This window comes from Oculina patagonica, chromosome 14 (assembly GCF_052425735.1).
Source record: "Oculina patagonica isolate OP01 chromosome 14, crgOcupat, whole genome shotgun sequence".
Classification (NCBI taxonomy): domain Eukaryota; kingdom Metazoa; phylum Cnidaria; class Anthozoa; order Scleractinia; family Oculinidae; genus Oculina; species Oculina patagonica.
In genome coordinates, this window is record NC_135771.1 from 900,755 (window position 1) to 920,069 (window position 19,315).

Here is a 19,315-nt window from a genome sequence, read left to right on the forward strand (position 1 = left end):
TTTTATTGTTGTTCTGCCAAAATATAACAATTACAAGTGTTTTTTCTGCCCCAAGGATGGGCAGTATCTGAATTCTCTTTACAACATCTATTACATTCAAATTAATATAATAATTGCAGTCTAAGGGCTGACATAAAAATGCTTGACAACTGATTTGAGGAATTTCTAGCTGGAAGCAGAAGGTTTTCAAGTTTCCATTTATGTAGTGATTAAGACGCTAAATTTCAGGACATAACTAATGTATGGTGATAAGAACTAGTAGGTATATAAGCAAAGAGAATCGCGCGCTTAAGTTATAGCTTGCTCTATACGTGTGTAACGCATTCATTGGCGGATTCATCGCGTTTGTTGGTGTTCTTATCTGGTATTCCAGTCACTGAGACCTTCTTGTTCCTGTCTTCTTGATTCTCTGGTTTTGTCTGAGGACACTCACGTGCAAATACGGATGCTTCTGGATGTACCTCCGTCTTACTAAGCCTTGCATCATGCCTAATTCTGGTAGCTCTCAGCTCCTTTGCTGTAATGTCTGTCATTTCAGGTGCAACTTCAACTCTCTTCCAAAAACATATAATTTTTGTGAACTTTTTCCTGGTAGCTCCGTAAATCCAAGGATTTATACAGGAATTAAACATGGCTAAGACAACTGTCACGTGATGCAGAGGTGTATCAAACTGAGTGACGTTGAACTTTGTCAAGACGTAAACAAACTGATTTGGAATCCAACATAGTGCCAAGAAAAATCCTGTTACAGCGCACATGCGCAAAAGGCTGTTGAAGGAGTTTGGGCGGCTGCTCTTGGCGAGACGATAACGTGACCTGCGCATAACGCGGTACAAGTGAAAAAATGTGATCATGGAAATAGAAAGTGGGATTAAAAAAGTGAAGGCCACGTGAAAAACTGTATATATTTGAGACGTGGACTTGTTTTTAATCAGCGTTACCCGGGCACAAGAGGGAGTTCCGTCCTTTATTACCAGTTTCTTCGCGATTAATGCTTGCCAGTTTAGAGCACAACAAACCATAGCAACACCTGTAATGTATACAATGACTTTCCACCTCTTGAATGTAGACTTGTACTTGACGGGCCTTGTGATTGCATACCAGCGGTTTATTGCTAATAGCATCACTATGGCAATAGAGATCTTACTAAAAGTGAAGACAAAATACTGGGAACTAAGTATATGGCAGAAAACCTCTCCTGCCAAGTTCTCTGGGACGGGAAAGTTTTCGTCTCCTATGACAAAGGCTGGAGTTATGGCCAATACAATCCCTGTGGAGATAAAAAAAATGTTCTTTTCAATCACTTGTCGTTAAAAGGTTGTCGTAAAAAGTTCTTGTCTTAGTTCGTAATTAATTTAAAAGTGTGCCTGAGGAATCAGGCAACGCCTGATAAATGTATTTGCCTTGTAGGTTTTTATTCCTATTTTTCTTGTCATTTTTTTTTTCATTTTGTTTGCCTTATGACGAAACGTGTGTGTTATACTTTTTGTACCGTTTACTGAGAGCGCATTTGAGCTTTTAAAAAGACGACATACACGAAAATTGTAATTGCGTAATACTTTTACACATCACGTTCAGCCTTTACAAAACAAGTTGCTTTACTGTATGATTACGTATCACTTTTCGTCATTTTATATGGGTATAGTGCTGTCACTATAGTGCCACTGATTTCGCGTACATAGCAAATTTGACAATACAGAACGAAAAAACTCTCTGTTTTTTTAATACTATTATTATTTACCATACTTGGCGACAAACTCTAGACAGGTGTTTCGCTTCTTCCGGATATTGCTTTTACGAAAATTGAAAACTTAAAAACCCATGTGATCTATTGTTAATGTCTCCCTCGATAAGCGCAAAAATAATGATCACACACGTAAAATTATACACTGAAACGACAATAAAAATTAAACAAGTCTTCTTTTTAGGGTGAATTCGGAGAATAATAATGAACGACATGCCTTTAAATGTCCAGAGTAGCAGTGAGTTTCAACTTGGCAGTATCAAAAAATACTTCTTCCAATCACAATCACCATATTAACAAAAACAAAATCGGAACATTTTAAATGACGGATCTCTGTTTCACAAACTGAAATGAATAAAGTTAATTACTTTTTTAAAACAGAATTTTGACAACAATGAAATTAAAAATTTTGGTTCAGTAAATATGGTGCAACTCTGAGAAAACAAGGCTTTTTTGTTATATCCACTGAATATTTGCGACTAAGACAAAAATAAATATTGCATTCCTGAAAAAAAAAAATAGAAAAAGTAAGATACGTTTGTTCACTTCTTTGGTCGACAGAGCTTCAGTGTTTGCTTCATTCAAGTGAAGCTTTAGTAAATTTGTGATTGTTACTAAAACTGGTCCTTAAAAGATGGTCCTCGATGTAATAGTTTTTTTTTTTTCAATATTGCCTTTATATTGTAATGTGCTCAGCTATATTTCGTCCTTCCGTTCAGTGTTGCTTTTATCACATGTTCCTTACCTGTGAACATATCAGTGAAGGCCAGAGAGAGAATCAACAAATTATACGAGTTCTTTAACATGGTCCGACTTCGGAGAATGACGGCACAAACCAATCCATTGCCTAAAAACGCCAGGGCAGCGATAGCTCCAAATGTTACCCTTAAAGTGGTTCGTGAAAAGGCAATACGGGTTTTGTTCCCTGCTGATTCTGTGTCGTTCATGGCTTCTTGGTGGTGTTAAGTAACAGATGTTATCTACCAAAGGGAAGAAAGCATATAATTCCGTCAAGACAACGTCCAGTAATTACGTGTGTGACAAATAAGTCTTACAATTTTTTAATTTTCTGTTCAGAGTAACAGCCACTCAGTTTCTTTGCATGATTCTTGGGCTGTACTTGTCAAATGTCCGTCAAGTTTGTAAGATAAAATAGAATAGGCCCGGTATAAAGCGCAGAACAATTTATGGATTTGTTGACAATTTTAGACCTAAAACAAATATTGCGAATGATTAAGAATTCCAATTTACTTTTACTTTTTACATTAATGCTGAAGCAGAGTCAAGACGTCTTTAACGAGGAGGTTGAAAAGATCAACACAATCTCGGTTTGACTAATTTTCCAGTATTGTTTGTAAAGCAAATGTGATTCCCGGTTCATAAGCCGATAAAGGTGCCTGTTTGACTGAATTAAGTATAACAAAAATGTTAACAAGTTGAATACCCGAAAAGCAAAGGTTGTAAAGATGTCATATAATTTTGCCGAAGAAACAGTAGAACGAATGTTAATTACCAGACAAGTTGGGAGTGAGAATCTTCTAAGAGTGGATCTGAATCACAGACTTCAGTGCGTGGTGGCTCCTACTAAGATATTTATGAGCAAAGCGATAATGCGTTTTAGACGTTTGAATATCGATTAACAGCAATAAGACAGATTGGAAAATGTTTATTTAAAGACTAATTGATATATATTATTTCGCTGTGGGATTACGGTACACTAGTGAATACGTTTTCTGTTTTGCTCTGCTTTTGTTTGAAACACAAATGAAAGCTGGTACTTCCAATCTATTTATAAAGAACACAAAATAGATGGGTGGAAAATGTTTAAGATGGAATCCGCCAGGACTTTGAGTAGTTATTGGACAAAATTATGTACCAAAATTATTTACACTTTATTGCAAGCTTTTTTGTTACTGCTTCCAATATCTTACTCTCCAAAAGAAATCTTTTCTAACAACAGCAAACATCGAAAACCAATTTCGAAGTTCCACTGATTTCCACTGAATCGCTTAAAAAACGTGAGTTTTTGCCTTTAGTTTGTGAACTTTGAATTTCATTTTCTCAGACTCTGATAAGAAATTGTTGTACCAAAGTTGTTTGCACCTTATTGCAACTTTTTGTGTTACTGCTTTAAATATCTTATCAAAAGAAATCTTTTCTAACAACACCAAACATCGGAAACAAATTTCGAAGTTCCACTAAATTCCCCTGAATCGCTTAAAAGACGATTTTACCAAATGGCTACACGTGAGATTTTGCCTATAGCTTGTGAACATTGAAACTAATTTTTTCAGACTATGATTAGAAATTGTTATTGGTGTTGTGAGATATAATTACTTAGATCTTTACCTTTTATTAAGGATAGGAAATAACGCAGTAGGATTTAAATTATTCTGGTACTCGATTTTTGTCTAACTTGAAAAAATATTACTCGTCCTCTTGGTGGATCCCGTCTTACAATTATTCTAAACTGTTCGTTAGCTGTATCGTGGATGATATTCGGTCTTGTGTTTTGTATTTTATGGATAAGCGGTGGGGTAAATGTTTTCTCACTCGGATTGGGATTGACGTTCGTGTGTTTTTAACTGAGTGAGTTTTGTTCACTGGGCATTTCTTGAACATGCTCCATTGACTTGTGGGTTTTACAAATATGTTTCATACATGTCCCTACTCTGCTCTGCTCTATTTGTGGTTCAAAATGAAAAGGAGGATCTCTGTCTAATTAAATTTTAAGTGGCTTTGTAACGGAAGGTTATGGAGTACAAGGTGATGAAACCGTTGTCGATAAAGAAATAAACTGGGAAATTAAAAGAAATCTGAGAGCGCATTCAAATGCAAACAGTTAACACCGAAGTGGTGATGTATTTTATTTCTTTGGACGTGAGTGGGATTTATGATGATCAATTGTTTAAGCCACTGAGTGTTTGTACATCTGCGAACGCCGGCTAAAATTTCAGAATGCATGCAAGATTTCATGTGTCTTAAATAGAAACAATTGTATAAATGCTTCACTGCACGTAAAATAAAAGCCAGCAGTTGTTTTGATACCAAAGAGTATAAGAGCACAGAAAGCGTTCACTGATAATTTTATGGCACAAATTCGTAGTTTAAATTAGTTCATTTTTATGACATTTATATTTATGTTTGAAACTGCACGTTGTACAAAATAAACCTTCCATTTGCCTGATTGTCGAGGATATTTTTCCCCATTTGTATAAAATTCTAGTACCTTATGTGAGTTCCTAAATAGGTCTTTAGTAAAAATCTTTTTCTTTGACCTTGGTTTAGGAACAATTTGTCAAGTTCAATACTTCAACTTTTTAGTTATCAATAAAACTAATTATTGATCTTTCACTTGTCTTCACGGGAATCCGTATACGTCACCGAGAGAAAGTGCTGCCTGATCGTAAGTTATCAGCTTTAAAAAAGCATTAATGTAATTAAAAAGATCAATCAATTTAAAGGAGAAATGATCCATTTAAATATTAAAAGTTGGAGAAGCTCTGGTTTTTTTTACGTTTGAGCACTATTAAATAAAGTAATCATTTTCGATGAATTTGACGAAGGATTAGGTTAAGCGGAGCATTGACAGCCTTAATGTGATACTTTCCATTTAGAATTATACTAAAGGATGTTAAATGTAATTATTATAATTAAATGTTTTTTAAACCAAGAATAAGGAAGAGAGGCTACAAAGGATTAATCGGAAGCAACTGCAAGTTGTGCTGCTACCAACATATATATTCCGGGTGCACCTCCATTGATTTTTTAAAAATCGTGCTTAAATTGAAATTTTTTTTAAATGATTAATATATGGTCCTATATAGAAGTAAATTTATCAATCAATAATCATAAAAATCCGTGTTATACGGTTTATTTCTAATGTTGCCAATAAATAATATTTCTAGGCTTTTTTACTTGTAGTACCTATAGTCCCAAGAATGACCAGAATCTTATTTCCCTTATTATGATCTTTTTTAATTGTAATCATAAGAATCATGTGTGATACTTTACATAACTAAGGGTCTCAGCAGGCTAGTGAGCTTGCTGTCGATAACTTTTAGTGCTTAATAGAGCTTTTCCACTGGCTACGTAGACACCGAAGCTATCGATAGCTTTTTTGTTAGTTTTTCTCTTAATAAATAGCGTTTGCATGTCACAATGCATGTTTCGACGCTGAACTAGGAAAACAAGCTGTGAAAAGTGGTAAGTTGTCAATAACGAAGTGTTTTTTTAACTGTGTTTTCGTCAACTCCTTTTACACACTGCCTTTTTTAATAACGTTTGGTTTTCGACAATTTAATAGTCGTTCTAAAAAAAAATCTCTATATAGTTGGTTTGTCGAGGCTCAAATCTTAGATTACAAAACCTACAGTACAGCACCTGTATTAGTTCACATTATTATTGTCGAATAATATTATTTACATCACTTACCCTATAACATTTTTATTTACGTATATTACATTTTGAACATTACAGTATTGTTAAAGCAATTTTACAACGGGTAAAAAGATAAGTTAATATAAGTATTGTATAACAAGTCGTGAGTAGTGGACGTATCTTTTTGTAAGCGACGCCTTTCTTGTTTGTTGCAAAAAAGAAAGAAAAAAATAGTTCTGTTAGATTGTTGGGCAAAGAACGCCAAAATATAAGTTTAAAAATGATTACTATCTACAGCTTGAGACAGAAACGGTATTTCGATTGGTGAGTTTTCCAAGTATATGAAATGATGCTCACAGCGAATTTGAACGTGAACCTGATATACGTGTACCTCATATGGTAATAAGAACAAGTCGGTAAAGTTATTAACTATAGATTCCTTCTTGTTATAGGTTGCTCTGTGTTAAGGAGTTATTGACGGTTTCGTGGCGTATGTGAGCAATTTCCTCATCTTCTCGTGGTATTCCAGTCAGTGAAATTTTTCTGTTGCTTTCTCCTTGGGAATTCTCTGGTTTTGCCTGGGAGCCCTCACGTACGAATGATGAGTAGTCCACAAACCTTGATCCTTCCGGTTGTTGCTCCGTTTTACTCAACCGTCCATCGTGACTACTTCTGGTACCTCTTTCCTTTGCTGTTATGTCTGTCTCTTCAGGCGCCACTTCCACTTTCCTCCAGAAACAGAGAATTCTTGTAAATTTTTTCCTGTAATTGCGGTTGGTAGCTCCGTAAATCCAAGGATTCACACAAGAATTGAACATGGCTAAGACAACTGTGGCGTGATGCAGAGGTGTATCCAACTGGGTGATGCTGAACTTTGACAGGACGTAGACAAACTGGTTTGGAATCCAACATAGTGCCAAGAACAAACCTGTTATAGCGCACATGCGCAAAAGGCTGTTGAAAGATTTAGTGCTGTTGCTCCTGGCGAGACGATCACGTGACTTGCGCATAACTCGATACAAGTGAAAAAATGTGATCATGGAAATAAACAGTGGGATAAAAAATGTGAATGCTACGTAAACGACGGTAATAATTTGAGACGTTAACTTGTTTTCAATCAGCGTTATCCAGACACAAGACTGGACTCCGTCTACCATGACAAGTTTCTTTTCAATTAATGCCTGCCAGTTAAGCGCACAGCAAAACATGGAAACGCTTGTAATATACACGATGGCTTTCCACCTCTTGAACGTAGCCTTGTACTTGACAGGCCTTGTAATTGCATACCAGCGGTCTATTGCTAAAAGCATCACTATAGCAACGGAGATCTTGCCGAAGGTAAAGACGAAGTAATGGGAACTAAGTATATGGCAGAAAACCTCTCCAGCAAAGTTTTTTGGGACGGGAAAGTTTTCATCTCCTATGACAAAGGCTGGAGTAATGGCCAATATAAATCCTGCGGAGACCAACAAAAAAAATGAGTTTGAGATTTCTTAAACAATATGTAGTAAATATATTCAGCTCTTCGCCCATTGCTTCTTGCATCAATGTTTTGTGTAATCCGCGCACATTCTTTTCTGTTCATTTTTCTCTTCGACACTTTCCAATTACATAATCATAATTCTTTCACATGTTTTCGCGTGGTCGTTTGCCTTTGTTTTGTTTCGTTCTGTATAGCTTTAATAACTTTGTACGGACTGTGTATCTCAATGTTATGAGTTGAGTGTAACTCAGAATTGATTGGAGCTTTTGTAAGCCTAGCCCAAATAAGCGCCAGTACTTTGCAATTAGATTGCCTTGCAAAGACGAGATGTACGACCAACAAATGCAACACATCAACGCTTAACCGTTGCGAGACAAGTTACTTGAAAAACTGCCTTTCGTAAGATCGTTTTGCTTTTCATAACTTCGCTTCAATCTGTTGAAATCTGATATTTCTCGCTCATAAAAAGTCAGCCTGAGCGACCTCAAAAGTTTTCATTTGAATGTCCATGGTAACACCGAAAATGCTAAAGAGACAATAGGTCCGATGTGTTTTTCTTTTGCTTTAATGGCAGAAAATTCTAAACATGTACAATCAATTAAAAGTTAAAATTAATTTGAACTTGTAATATCTTCCTCTGTAACTAAGCGTACATGAAAATTTCACAGAGGGAAATTACGCACGCCATAAAAGCCTTGTAACAGGTGTATTTTAGGATGAATTCAAGAATGGCATGTTTTAATGACTTATCCAAGAAGAACATGCTTGTAAGCTATCATCTGTAGGTTTTACTGTACTGACGGTACAGTAAATCGCAGGTGTCCCAGGATATTTTCTGCTTATGTTTCAAGGCGGTCACAAGGAGGCACAACGTATTGATGCTATAACCGTCAATATTAATCAAATCGAAAGGCCGTCAGCAAGTTTTAAATACTGGTTCACTTTTCCAAAAAAAACGTAAATGAAAAAAGTTAATTAGCTTTGTAAAAAGCTATGACATCCATGAAATTAAAAATTGTGGCCATAAAAAGTCTCCCTAAAGCTTTAGCTTAATCAACATGAATATTTTTTATATAGCGCAAATTGAATATAAAAGTTTTCGTTATATCTAATATTTGTAACTCAGATAAGAATAATTTTGTTCACGTGGAAAAAGGCCTATTTTTAATTGCTATTTTTAATTGAGTGAAGTTATAACAAATTTGCATTTTAACCAAACACTTTGTTCGTTCTAAGATGGCTTCCGTCGTAATATATCACGGAGTTCGCTACAAATATGTGAAAACGCCAAGTCAGTGTTTTTAAATTTGTAAGTGGCAGGTTCTGTAAAACTTGTTTCTATTGTGTCCAGAAGCTCCCGGTTTCTCACATTGGATTTCTTTTGTACTGAGTTCAGTGTTTTTTTTTTGTCTTTTTTTGACAAAAAGCGTAACGTTTGTAACCTACCTGTAAACATATCAGTGAAGGCCAGCGAGAGAATCATCAAATTGTATGAGTTCTTCAACATGGTCCGACTTCGGAGAATAACAGCACAAACCAAACCATTGCCTAAAAGCGCCAGTGCAGCGATAACTCCAAATGTTACCCTTAGAGGGGTTCGAGAGTGGTCGATATTGGTTTTATTGTCTGCTGGCTCTGTATCGTTCATGGAAAGCGTCATGGCTTTTTAGCACTAGTTTAGTAACAGGTATTATCTAGGAAAGAAGACAAACTTGAGATGAATACAATGGCGAATTAGGATTACGGTCGGTTTCAGATACACAATTTAATATCTTATTGTCATCGGTCTAGTTACTTACCTGATACCAACTTAACTTTGTTATTTTTTAATTGTTAAGAAGCCTTTGGAATTAGACATAAACTAATTTAAAATTGTCTGCACCAGCTGCGGCTGAGACTGGCACTCCCGTATTGGAATGGTCAATCACTATCACACAATACGCTGCAGCGCAATGTGCAGGCGTTGACTCTGGGCAGGCAGAGCACATCATCACTGTCCTTCGGGATAGAGCTCTGCCAACAACAAATACTAAGCCTTCTTAATCTGTTGATGTATAAATCATATTTGCTCCTCAAACAAAATTGGAAAAAAAAGTTGATTGTGGCATCCCAAAATTTACAACTAACCAAAAACTTTACTCTCGAGATTTTATCATTTACATAAAAGAAAAATGTAATTAGAATTGTGTACTATTCGCAATGAAATTTTTGTCTTAGGGCTATCAGTTTTCGATAAAAAAAAGTCGATCGGTTTTTACCTTATCTGGAATATTCTATTTTTACCTTATCAGCTTGAGGGACGTAACAAGTACAGTCGCTGATAAAAGAAACGCAAGTGGCATAAGGAGGCAGCCTACCGTACGAAGATGAGTTGGAAAGTAAGTATTGCTTTATCAACCCCACGCAAAGTGTAGTTGGCGTCTCCAAAGTTTCCCTTTATTAGTCCTTTTTTACGTTTTCATTTCTGTTTTAATTATAGTTTATAAAATTATGGTTCTAAAATATGCGCTCCGATTGGTTGGCTAGGCGTTTTGTATAAAGCTATTTAAACACGGCTGACTCCACATTAAAATTCTCGTCTCTATTTTACACCCGAAAAAGAATATTGAAACTTCATGTTTACTTAGCTCGCTGTAAACACTGGGAGGCACGAACAACAAACCTCGTCTTTAGTTATAATTCACAGAAAAATAATACCTCTTCCCAACTTACGTGAATTCTACGTAAACGCAAGCGTTCACATTCAGTACTGTTGCGCTGTAAAGCTACTGGTCCTACTGAATTACTTCGACAATAATAATTTTCAAAGCAGAGGCATACTAAATTTTCTCAGCAACAAACTAATTGATATCTCGAGATATCGAATGACTTTGCTAATTTTCTTCTCTTTAAACTTCAGTAATAAAACAATTTCAGACCTGCCAACATTCTATTAAAAGCAGCAGTGTGATTGAAACTCTCATGTAACATAACACCTTTTGCGTAGAATTTATGTTTCGTGTAGAATAACCCACAAGAAATATGATTTGTCTTGTAGAAAAAATACTTACTTTAACGTTCCAACTTGACGATGTCCTCGTTTCAAAACTGAAATTCAGCTGATATTTCTATGAATACTCTTTGCTTGCTCAGTTCAATCACGGTAATACCACCGAAACGGATTCGCTTTTCTTAATCTTACAGCGCTTCTAGCAATACTTGAACACACTGAAGCACTTATATAGCAATTCGGCGGTAAATGTGTTTATCCTTAAGTTCGTGCCGTGCTCTTTAAGTTTGTAATTTAAGGAGTCGGTGAACGGATGCGGAAATGGGATTTCTGCCTCAAGAATTAATAACAAACGTCAGAATAATAATTGAGTGCACTTGTAAAATGCTTAAAGCTAATCAAGATTGTTTTCTTGTACTGACAAAATAGCAAAACAGTTTTCCACTTGATATGACTTTTAATGGATTAAAGATTGATCCTGACATTGTCTACCAAATTGCAAAAATAGATATGATAAGACTCAAAAAACAACCTTCAAGTTATCATTCACTAAGGTGGACAAAATCGATGTTGACTTGTATATTTCTACGGTACATTGATAAAAACTCAGCGTTTATGGTTTTCACTGCTAACATTTTTCTTTACTTTTTCTTTCGTCGATACTTTCGGAGATGCTTCAATGCTGACAATTTCCAAGTCTATACGTTTGAAAATTTATTTTTATATTAAAATTGCAATTTTTCTCAAACGTACCGATATATGAGCGGCATTTTTGGCTGTCTTACCGCATATTATCAAAACACACGGTCGTCTTCAAAACTTCCTATCATAACTTTTGAATTGTAAAATCAAATTTTAGGTCATTCTACAAACTACGTAAGTGAGTCCTTTGTAGTTATTTTACCATAAATACGACAACAGTTTCCAAACAGATTTAGGATGTAACTGATGAAAGCGACACTATTAATCATTAATCGGTCTCATTGCTGTTCCAAAACCTCGTTAAATTTTTTTATTTTAGCGATTAAGCCGACTTCTTCGTATTAAACTGTCTTCATTTCCCGTTTAAAAACATGATTAATTTTGTCTTAAGCTGATTCGTTTCTTCTATTTTAGGTTTTTTGTAATCCGGTATGCGGCTTAAGAAAGGAAGTGCATTAAATTTTGAGGTAGGTTAACATAATTAGTTAACCTCTCGATAAAACTATAAGTAATACCTTTATCGGAAGCAAGTAATTACAGATAGTGGGGTTATTGAAGTCTCCAGCGAAACTTTTGATGTAGATTACGATGATGCTGATAACATATGCTCGTTTAATTCTCTATTCCGACGAAAAAGGAAAAAGTTACAAAAACTTTAAAATAGTGATCGATAATTTGTATTTTTTTACTACGAATGTTCTCCATTAACAACTTGCTGTTATAGGCGTACAAAGATTCGTGTATATGCACGAAGCGAAATGCGAAGGAAATGGACCATTAATTAAAACACAAAATATGACAATCATTTTGAATTATAGAGGTACTACAGATATGAAGTTTATATGAGTCTTTTTCAATTCTCTTCAATAAATAACCTTCTTAAAAGAAGGTTGCCGATTTAAGTTCAGCTTAATTTAATTAATAACTTCTATTTTCGTAACATTTTGTTTTGAGAGTTTGCGCCCACATTTTATCAAGTTGTCTTTAAATCCATTCTACATATATCCTAAATGCGTTGCATCGCTATCGTGGAGATCATTGGTTCAGAATATGAACAAACCCACCAAACAAGCATCCGTACCTGGCAACGCGATACAGTTTAGATACTAGGCTAGGCTTGCGATAGTGCTATCAATTGTAGAGTGCTTGCTAAACTATTTTATTATTCGTGGTAAAACTTTGCACAGAGTTATCTTAAAATGGTCAACGATTGTGAAATGACGTACTTTTACATTTTCATAAGTTATCTATGTTCATAAGTTATTTATGTATTTATTTCTTGAGTCTGTTTCCCACGCATGTGAATTCTACGCTTCTACGCACAAGCAAGTTGCACCTTTCTGTCCACTGTTTGTCACTGACTGCATCCATTTAAATGATAATTATTCATTCATTCATTCGTTCATTCATTCTTTCATTTCTTTCTTTCTTTCTTTCTTTATTGTTTTATTAATATCTATTTTTTAACGTGCTTGAAGGTTTTAAAATGACATATTATTGACATATTATTTTCCACGTTAGATCAAGTTTTGTCTGTTTAGGCCTCCTACAGTGGTGGAAAATTGCTCTGGGAATATTTTTTAAATAATTTTTTAAAAAGAGAGGCCGAGGAGGCAAGGTTTTCCTCGGTTATTGCCTGTCAAGATATCTGTTATTTATTTATTTATTTATTTATTTATTTATTTATTTATTTATTTATTTATTTATTTAAAGTGTTTCATTCATTTATTGAAATAAAGTCACACCTGAAGCCTTCGTGCATAACCATTGGGCCACCATTGGGGCAACAGCCCATCAAAATATCAGGTGATCAATAAAAAGTGTTTTATTGAATGTAAGTGTCAATATATGACCATGTGATCTAAAAACTTGAGAGCAATTGCCACGTTAATATTGATATTGATAAGTATATTGATATTGATATCGATCGTTGTCAAATAAAAAGGTTCTTACTTGCGTTTCAGCAACCGTGCAATCTTTTGGCAGAAGCTTCTATGTTTATGAGCTAAATAAATTGGAGGCATGTTTAACGAAGCGGCTTTTAATACATGACGTTTAAACGTTTGCGTGAATGTAGTATAACCATTAGATAAGACGTAGATAAAAACAAATGGGAAATTATTAGTAATTTTAGGTTTTTTTTAAATTATGTATTAATCAGATACGACACACAAAGACGTTTATATAAAATGCAATCGAATCACAATCTTAATTCTTACTTGCCCCCAGTCGTCTTTAATTTTGTGAGCAAATTATAAGATGCGGACCCCTACTTCTTAAAATTTTCTTCCAAGGGACGACTGGTTATCCGAACAAGTCATCTGACTAGCAATTAACGCTTAGAAAGTTGGTTGATAATTAAGTAAATAATATCAGAAACATTAAGGACATCAGACTTCGTGCTCCGAAGAACGTGTCACAGCTATCAAATGTGGCGGTTATATTGATGGCTTCGACGGAAATCAAATTTAAGACAAACAGGTCACAATAAGAAGCAATATATTTTGTTTTATAATCGACACTCTACGATCACCGTAGGAAATGAAACTCATAGAAATTTGAAAGAAAATATATTTTGTAGGTAAATAAAAAGAAGGTCAATATGTCTAAAAGTAAAAAACTTTTGATGCGTGCATGAGTGACTAAAAACAAGTGTGATTTTCATAATAAAATCCACAACCTTGGTGGGGAATGTATAATAAATGACATGAATTATAAATTTATATCAATAATTCAACTGATGTTTTACGTGGGTAAATAATAAACGCTTTATTGGAGACTTTCTGAAGAGCAATACCTGATGGGATATATTGTAAACAACTGAAAATAACTTGATTGCATAATTATTTATAAAAGGCAACAGGCGCAAACAAGCAGATTCACCTGTGCACCATTGATCTAGCGGTTTGATGCAGAGCCGCCAGCCTTTTTTTACTCTGGAAAGACAACGTGTAAAGGAGCTTTTTTTGAATGCACTAAAATGAGTGTAGGTCTCAGAGTTGTATTTGGTTTCATAGGATCACTTGCCATCATCAACAACACCCTTTTGCTGGTAGTTATTATCCAGAACAGGTCTATGCTGAAGACGCCATACAACACATTGGTGTTAAGCTTGGCCATCACTGACTTAATTTCAGGTTGGTGCAAGGGTTTGCTTTCATCTCTGTCTGAACAAACAACATCCGTAAGATATTAGCGGTTCTGTAAAAGTTGTGTTGATCGGCGAGCTGCTACAGTTTTCAGATACTTTTTACAATTAGAAAGGAGGAGATTCAATGATAACACTTTTATATTAGCTTTAAATGCATAAGTTTCTTGGAGAGAGTCAGGTTCAATAACAGCCTCCCAATTTTATAAAAAAAACCTAGCGACATATACAGGGCTTTTGACAACAATATTAGAAAAGAAAAGTAAAAGTTTGTTTACATTTGTGATCAAAACAATTTTTTATTTCTCTAAAAACCCTTCTTTTTCACGCTTTTTATTTAAAGTACGTACTTCGTTTATCTTTTAAAAAACCTTTATTTAATACGCTCATATCAAAGTCCTGAGTTGCTACTTCAACTCTTACCGAAATTTCTTTTCGATTCCAAAATCCCATCAATTATTAACGACTGGTGGAGTATCATCGGCTATTCTGTTCTTTTCTTCCATACTTTTGAGCAGAGAAGGGTGCGTATTTCCGATTCTGAATTTAAAAATTAAAGAAGAAATATAATGGAAACTAAAGAAAAACGCTGAATAATAACTATTTATCTTTAATTTTTGTCTGTTGATTTTATCGTATTGGAGAGTGAAGGTATAGCAGACAGTTAAGATTGACATTTGCCAAATGGCAAACATGTCAGAATGCAAAGGGCATGTTTTATTCGGAATGGAACTGTGTAACTGTTTTACGCGTATGATAAATGACCGTCTCTTACAACATAATTTACAAATTAATCGCTTAACCCGAAATTCTCACCGTGGATTTTTATTTTTCATTCCGCAAGTCATGGAAAAAAACACTCCTTGTTTTTAGATTTGGAACGCACGTCTTCCTAACTGGCAGACTGCTTTTGAATTTTTTTTTTTGCGTTAGTTTCGCTAAATCACTTTGTAAGGCATCCAAATTTGAGAGAAACGAAGCAATCCTTCATTTAATTGGAATAGCATTTCTTGCTCTAGGTGATAAATTTTCCATCTAAATGCGGCTTTCTTTAACACCTCGAGATAAATTTGTTTGCTTATACTCGGTGAATTCGATGGGCGGGTCCGTCCAGTGGGAAACATTCCAAGTACCAGCGGTGCACTCTTTACATAAGCCACAGGATATTATTATGTTCACCCATGCAACCTTTCTCAATGGCTCAAGTTCTAATGGCAAAACTTGCTTTAGGCAATATTGAACATGTTAAGCAAACTTGTCAATTTTTTAACAGAAAGCTTTTTTTAACTCATTATTTTATGATACAGCATGGATTAAAAATTAAGCTTAAGAACATCTTGCCCTTTACTGGCCTTTTTTTTTAAAAAAAAGAAGTGAAACATTTTAAATTTCTATTTTACACTTCGCGGGACTACTTTCGCACGGCTCTGTTAAAATTAAATACTTAAATTGTATGGTTATCAGTTATAGGTAAAATTGTTATTAGAACGTTTTTTATCTAAGCCGAACTATCGCAGCGATGAACCTCGAAAGGTTTATTTTTTTTCTTCCCTTAATGTAAGAAAATTTACTCCTTCACAGATGTGTACATATAACTTTTAAACAACAAACAGGTCTTGGTGATATGTAACTTATGTTATAACGACGTTAAGTATTTTTTAGTTTGTTTCAGTTTAATATAACAACGTTAAGTATTTTTTAGTTCGTTTCAGTTTAATCAAGGTTTCTTTTTTAAAACAGGCAACATATCATCTGATATACGCGCTGACAAAAACGTTTTTAAAGCTATTTAGCAACACCGTGGGTGTGCCAAGTATATGATATAAATGTTTTATTAATCTGTCAAGTGCACTTGAGGCATAAAAATTACGCAAAATTTAATTTCTCCAGCTTTGCCGCCGCCACGATCTCAAAGGCTTTTTATATTTCCATAGATACGCTATTATTTGGAGTTTTAAGATATCAACATGGCGGGGGTGACATAATATAGGGGAATTCGAAAGTTTCTATTCGTGATTGCCTCAGGCTTCGTTTACGAAAAGCGCACGTCCATTTGCAAAGTCATGATAATCGCCACGTTAACAACGTCTTATGTGAAACAAATACCGCACAATTCCGGTTATAAGCCTTGGGCTTATACAACTTCATAAGGGTTTTGGGATGGACTAATAATTGGAGCAGGTTATACCCGGGAGGGCTTATAAACGAAACGAGCCACGGGAGTGTTGATCGAAATACGTTTTAAGTTAAAAACGAAAAGCAACATTTAGCCTTGTTCAGTACTGTCATCCGGCAGAGGGGGCTTATATCCGGGGGGCCTTATAATCGGATGAATTTTTTGTTTCCAAGTAGATGGGCCTATAACTGGGGGGAGGGGGCTTATAACCGGAATTTTACGGTATACGATGGTAGCGCGCCGTTATATGACCAAGCTATTATGAAAAAACAATTGATAACAATATAGTAGTAAAACTTATTTTAATATTTTTCACATATATTTTTTAATATGTATTCTTTTCAATTTAAAGGAATTGGTATTTTAGTTACCCCTGTGTACGTAATTGGGTCTGACTCAGTCACAGTTCCGCCCGGAGGTTTTGGCCAGTTTTTCTGCCGAATGATTTTTTCTCAGTACCTCGTGTTTACGCTGGGTATCGTGTCAGTGTACACAGTCACATGCATGGCAATGGACAGATGGCTCGCTGTAGCTCGCCCGACCAAGTACAAAACAATTTTAACGAAGCCGCGAGTTAACATTTGTGTGCTGTGCATCTGGGTGCTGTCGGTTCTTTTGAACACTCCGCACCTGTTTGAAATGAAAGCTACAACCGGCCCAGACAACAAAGCGGAGTGTGAGTGGGTTGTTCTCACCCAAGGAACAACAAGAAGAGTTGTGGCTATTTTGGAATTTTGTGGAAAGTTTTTCCTTCCCCTTCTCACGACTACCGTTACCATGGTAAGTCTCAACAATCACGTCAAGTCGTCACCAGCCCTCTTTCAAACGAATAGAGGCAAGGCAGGGCTGCGTTTACTGCGCATGTGCATGTTAACAGCGATCGTGCTTGGAGTGTGTTGGTTTCCTAACCAATTGTATTATATGTTGTTTAAGTATGACATCACTCAACTGGACACGCCCATGCACCATTTCACTGGGGTGCTGTGCATGTTCAACTCGTGCGTCAATCCTTTGATTTACTGCATCAGTAACAAGACATACCGAAGGCACTTTTCACTTGTCTTGTGTCCATGGTACAGGGTAAGGATTGTGGCAATGGAGCAGACTGGAAGTGATCCTGGAAGCGTGGCAAACGCGCTAAGAATCTCTAAGATGAATGGACCGGCTGCAATAAGCGTTACAAATGCTTAAGCTATCGACATCGATGGACAACAAGACATGACCTTCCAAGAAACAAAAATGGTTATTTTGAAAGTAGTGAGAAACTTTAACTAGCATTTTGTTTGTCAAGTGAGTGGTATATTGAATAGGAGTTCATCAATGTCTGTGACAGTTTTCTTTTTTTTTCTGTACGCAATGGTTTTTTCTTTACATGACAAAATGGGAAGGTATGAAAACGCTGATACATTGTTATGGTAGACGCTATTAAAAGTTCCAGTCCAAAACTTACAATTTTTATGTATTTATAAGAGAATCGCTCGTTCGATCGTGTTCTATCAACGAACACAAAGCAATGGAAGAACCGTTGAGATTCGCGAGTTTCCAGTAGATAACTCTAATGTTATCATGGTTATACTAGTTAGAATTCGAAATATTTATCAATCAATCAATCAATCAATCAATCAATCAATCAATCAATCAAACTTTATTTATAGAGGGTTACACGTGATAGTTTTACAACTAATAAATTTGTGGCCCTCTCTAATGTACTAAAAAATTAAGAATCTACTATAAACAATAATCTAATTTAAAATTTAGTTAAAACCTAATTTAAAATCGAAATGTAAGTTAAAAATTTAAAAGCTAATCTACAATATTGATCCAAAGTTAATTATTACTAAATATCACAATCTAAAAGTTATTATCTAAAAAAGAAGTAAAAATATTATTCTTGAGCTGACTTAATTTAAAATATTTATACAAAGCATTCCTTAGGATATTTACAGATGAAGAGGTGCGTAACTTAAGGGGGAGGTGATTCCAGCATTTACTAGTCGTTGCGGAAAGCGTACGACCTCCCTCTTTCGCTCTATTAAATTTCGTTGGTAAAATGGTAAAATTAGCGCCTCGTGTATTCCTATGGTGCTGGCTGTTATTAAGTCTTAATAAGTCGTTTAAAAAAAACTGATCAGTAGTATGAGGAATTAAGTCCAGAATAGAAATAGAAACTCGGAAGAGGAAAAGGGCCTTTTTAAACGTAAATAAAATCATCGTGTCAACGTTGTTGACAGATGGTTTTTCATTGAAAACATAAATATTGATACAGTTCTGAAAACGGCAAGTCTGGGATAGGGTAGCGATTTTCGATGTTTTGTCCAGTAAAGGGTTGCGAAATCAGCTGAACAGGGTCTAGTATAGGGTAAGGGTTTCAGAGTTTCCCAGTGGCACACCCCCACCCAGAAATATATAGAGTACCCCCGGGAAAATCAGCGGTTCATTATAGAGAAAACATCAAGCTTCTCCTTGAATATGCATGAAAACACAGTGATTACAGATAAACTATTATTCCTAAGCTATATATTCTGACAAAATAAAATAAACTATAACGCAGATCATTGTAGTCTTTATTTGATGTGAAATTTAGATCAGTTGCAAACGTATTTTAATTTCACAAGCTGGTATGACTTCTCTCACTAAGCTGAGTCAGTGTTGAGTATTAATGTTCTGCCAGATTCTGTTTTATGGCAGTGGTT

General features: G+C 35.3%; 3 protein-coding genes across 4 annotated transcripts; 1 reads left to right on the forward strand and 2 right to left on the reverse strand.

Moving 5' to 3' along the window:
- Positions 1-181: 181 nt before the first annotated feature.
- Positions 182-3,945, reverse strand: LOC144638064 (melatonin receptor type 1B-like). 2 transcript variants are annotated; one of them, XM_078497163.1, is made up of 3 exons: positions 3,258-3,945; positions 2,490-2,724; positions 182-1,270 (listed from the first exon to the last, which is right to left on the reverse strand). In XM_078497163.1, the coding sequence occupies exons 2-3, from the start codon at positions 2,689-2,691 to the stop codon at positions 306-308; spliced, it is 1,167 nt and encodes a 388-aa protein (XP_078353289.1). In that variant the 5' UTR covers positions 2,692-2,724; positions 3,258-3,945; the 3' UTR covers positions 182-305. The 2 variants fall into 2 exon arrangements, with proteins under 2 accessions (XP_078353289.1, XP_078353288.1); XM_078497162.1 differs by having other exon boundaries at positions 2,490-3,646; positions 3,859-3,891.
- A 1,829-nt stretch (positions 3,946-5,774) lies between these two features.
- Positions 5,775-10,762, reverse strand: LOC144638063 (galanin receptor 2a-like). The gene is made up of 3 exons (XM_078497161.1): positions 10,658-10,762; positions 9,054-9,301; positions 5,775-7,580 (listed from the first exon to the last, which is right to left on the reverse strand). The coding sequence occupies exons 2-3, from the start codon at positions 9,265-9,267 to the stop codon at positions 6,571-6,573; spliced, it is 1,224 nt and encodes a 407-aa protein (XP_078353287.1). The 5' UTR covers positions 9,268-9,301; positions 10,658-10,762; the 3' UTR covers positions 5,775-6,570.
- Positions 10,763-13,315: 2,553 nt separating this feature from the next.
- LOC144638068 (allatostatin-A receptor-like) lies at positions 13,316-17,813 on the forward strand. The gene is made up of 2 exons (XM_078497170.1): positions 13,316-14,435; positions 16,975-17,813. The coding sequence occupies exons 1-2, from the start codon at positions 14,279-14,281 to the stop codon at positions 17,811-17,813; spliced, it is 996 nt and encodes a 331-aa protein (XP_078353296.1). The 5' UTR covers positions 13,316-14,278.
- The last annotated feature ends 1,502 nt before the right edge of the window (positions 17,814-19,315 follow it).

Coding starts and splice junctions, on each gene's coding strand:
- LOC144638063 (XM_078497161.1), bottom strand. CDS start 9,267: ATGACGCTTTCCATGAACGATACAGAGCCAGCAGACAATAAAACCAAT. Junction 7,581..9,053: donor CTTCACTGATATGTTTACAG/GTAGGTTACAAA, acceptor TGGTCTCCGCAG/GATTTATATTGGCCATTACT.
- LOC144638068 (XM_078497170.1), top strand. CDS start 14,279: ATGAGTGTAGGTCTCAGAGTTGTATTTGGTTTCATAGGATCACTTGCC. Junction 14,436..16,974: donor CATCACTGACTTAATTTCAG/GTTGGTGCAAGG, acceptor TTCAATTTAAAG/GAATTGGTATTTTAGTTACC.
- LOC144638064 (XM_078497163.1), bottom strand. CDS start 2,691: ATGAACGACACAGAATCAGCAGGGAACAAAACCCGTATTGCCTTTTCA. Junction 1,271..2,489: donor CTTCACTGATATGTTCACAG/GTAAGGAACATG, acceptor TTATCTCCACAG/GGATTGTATTGGCCATAACT.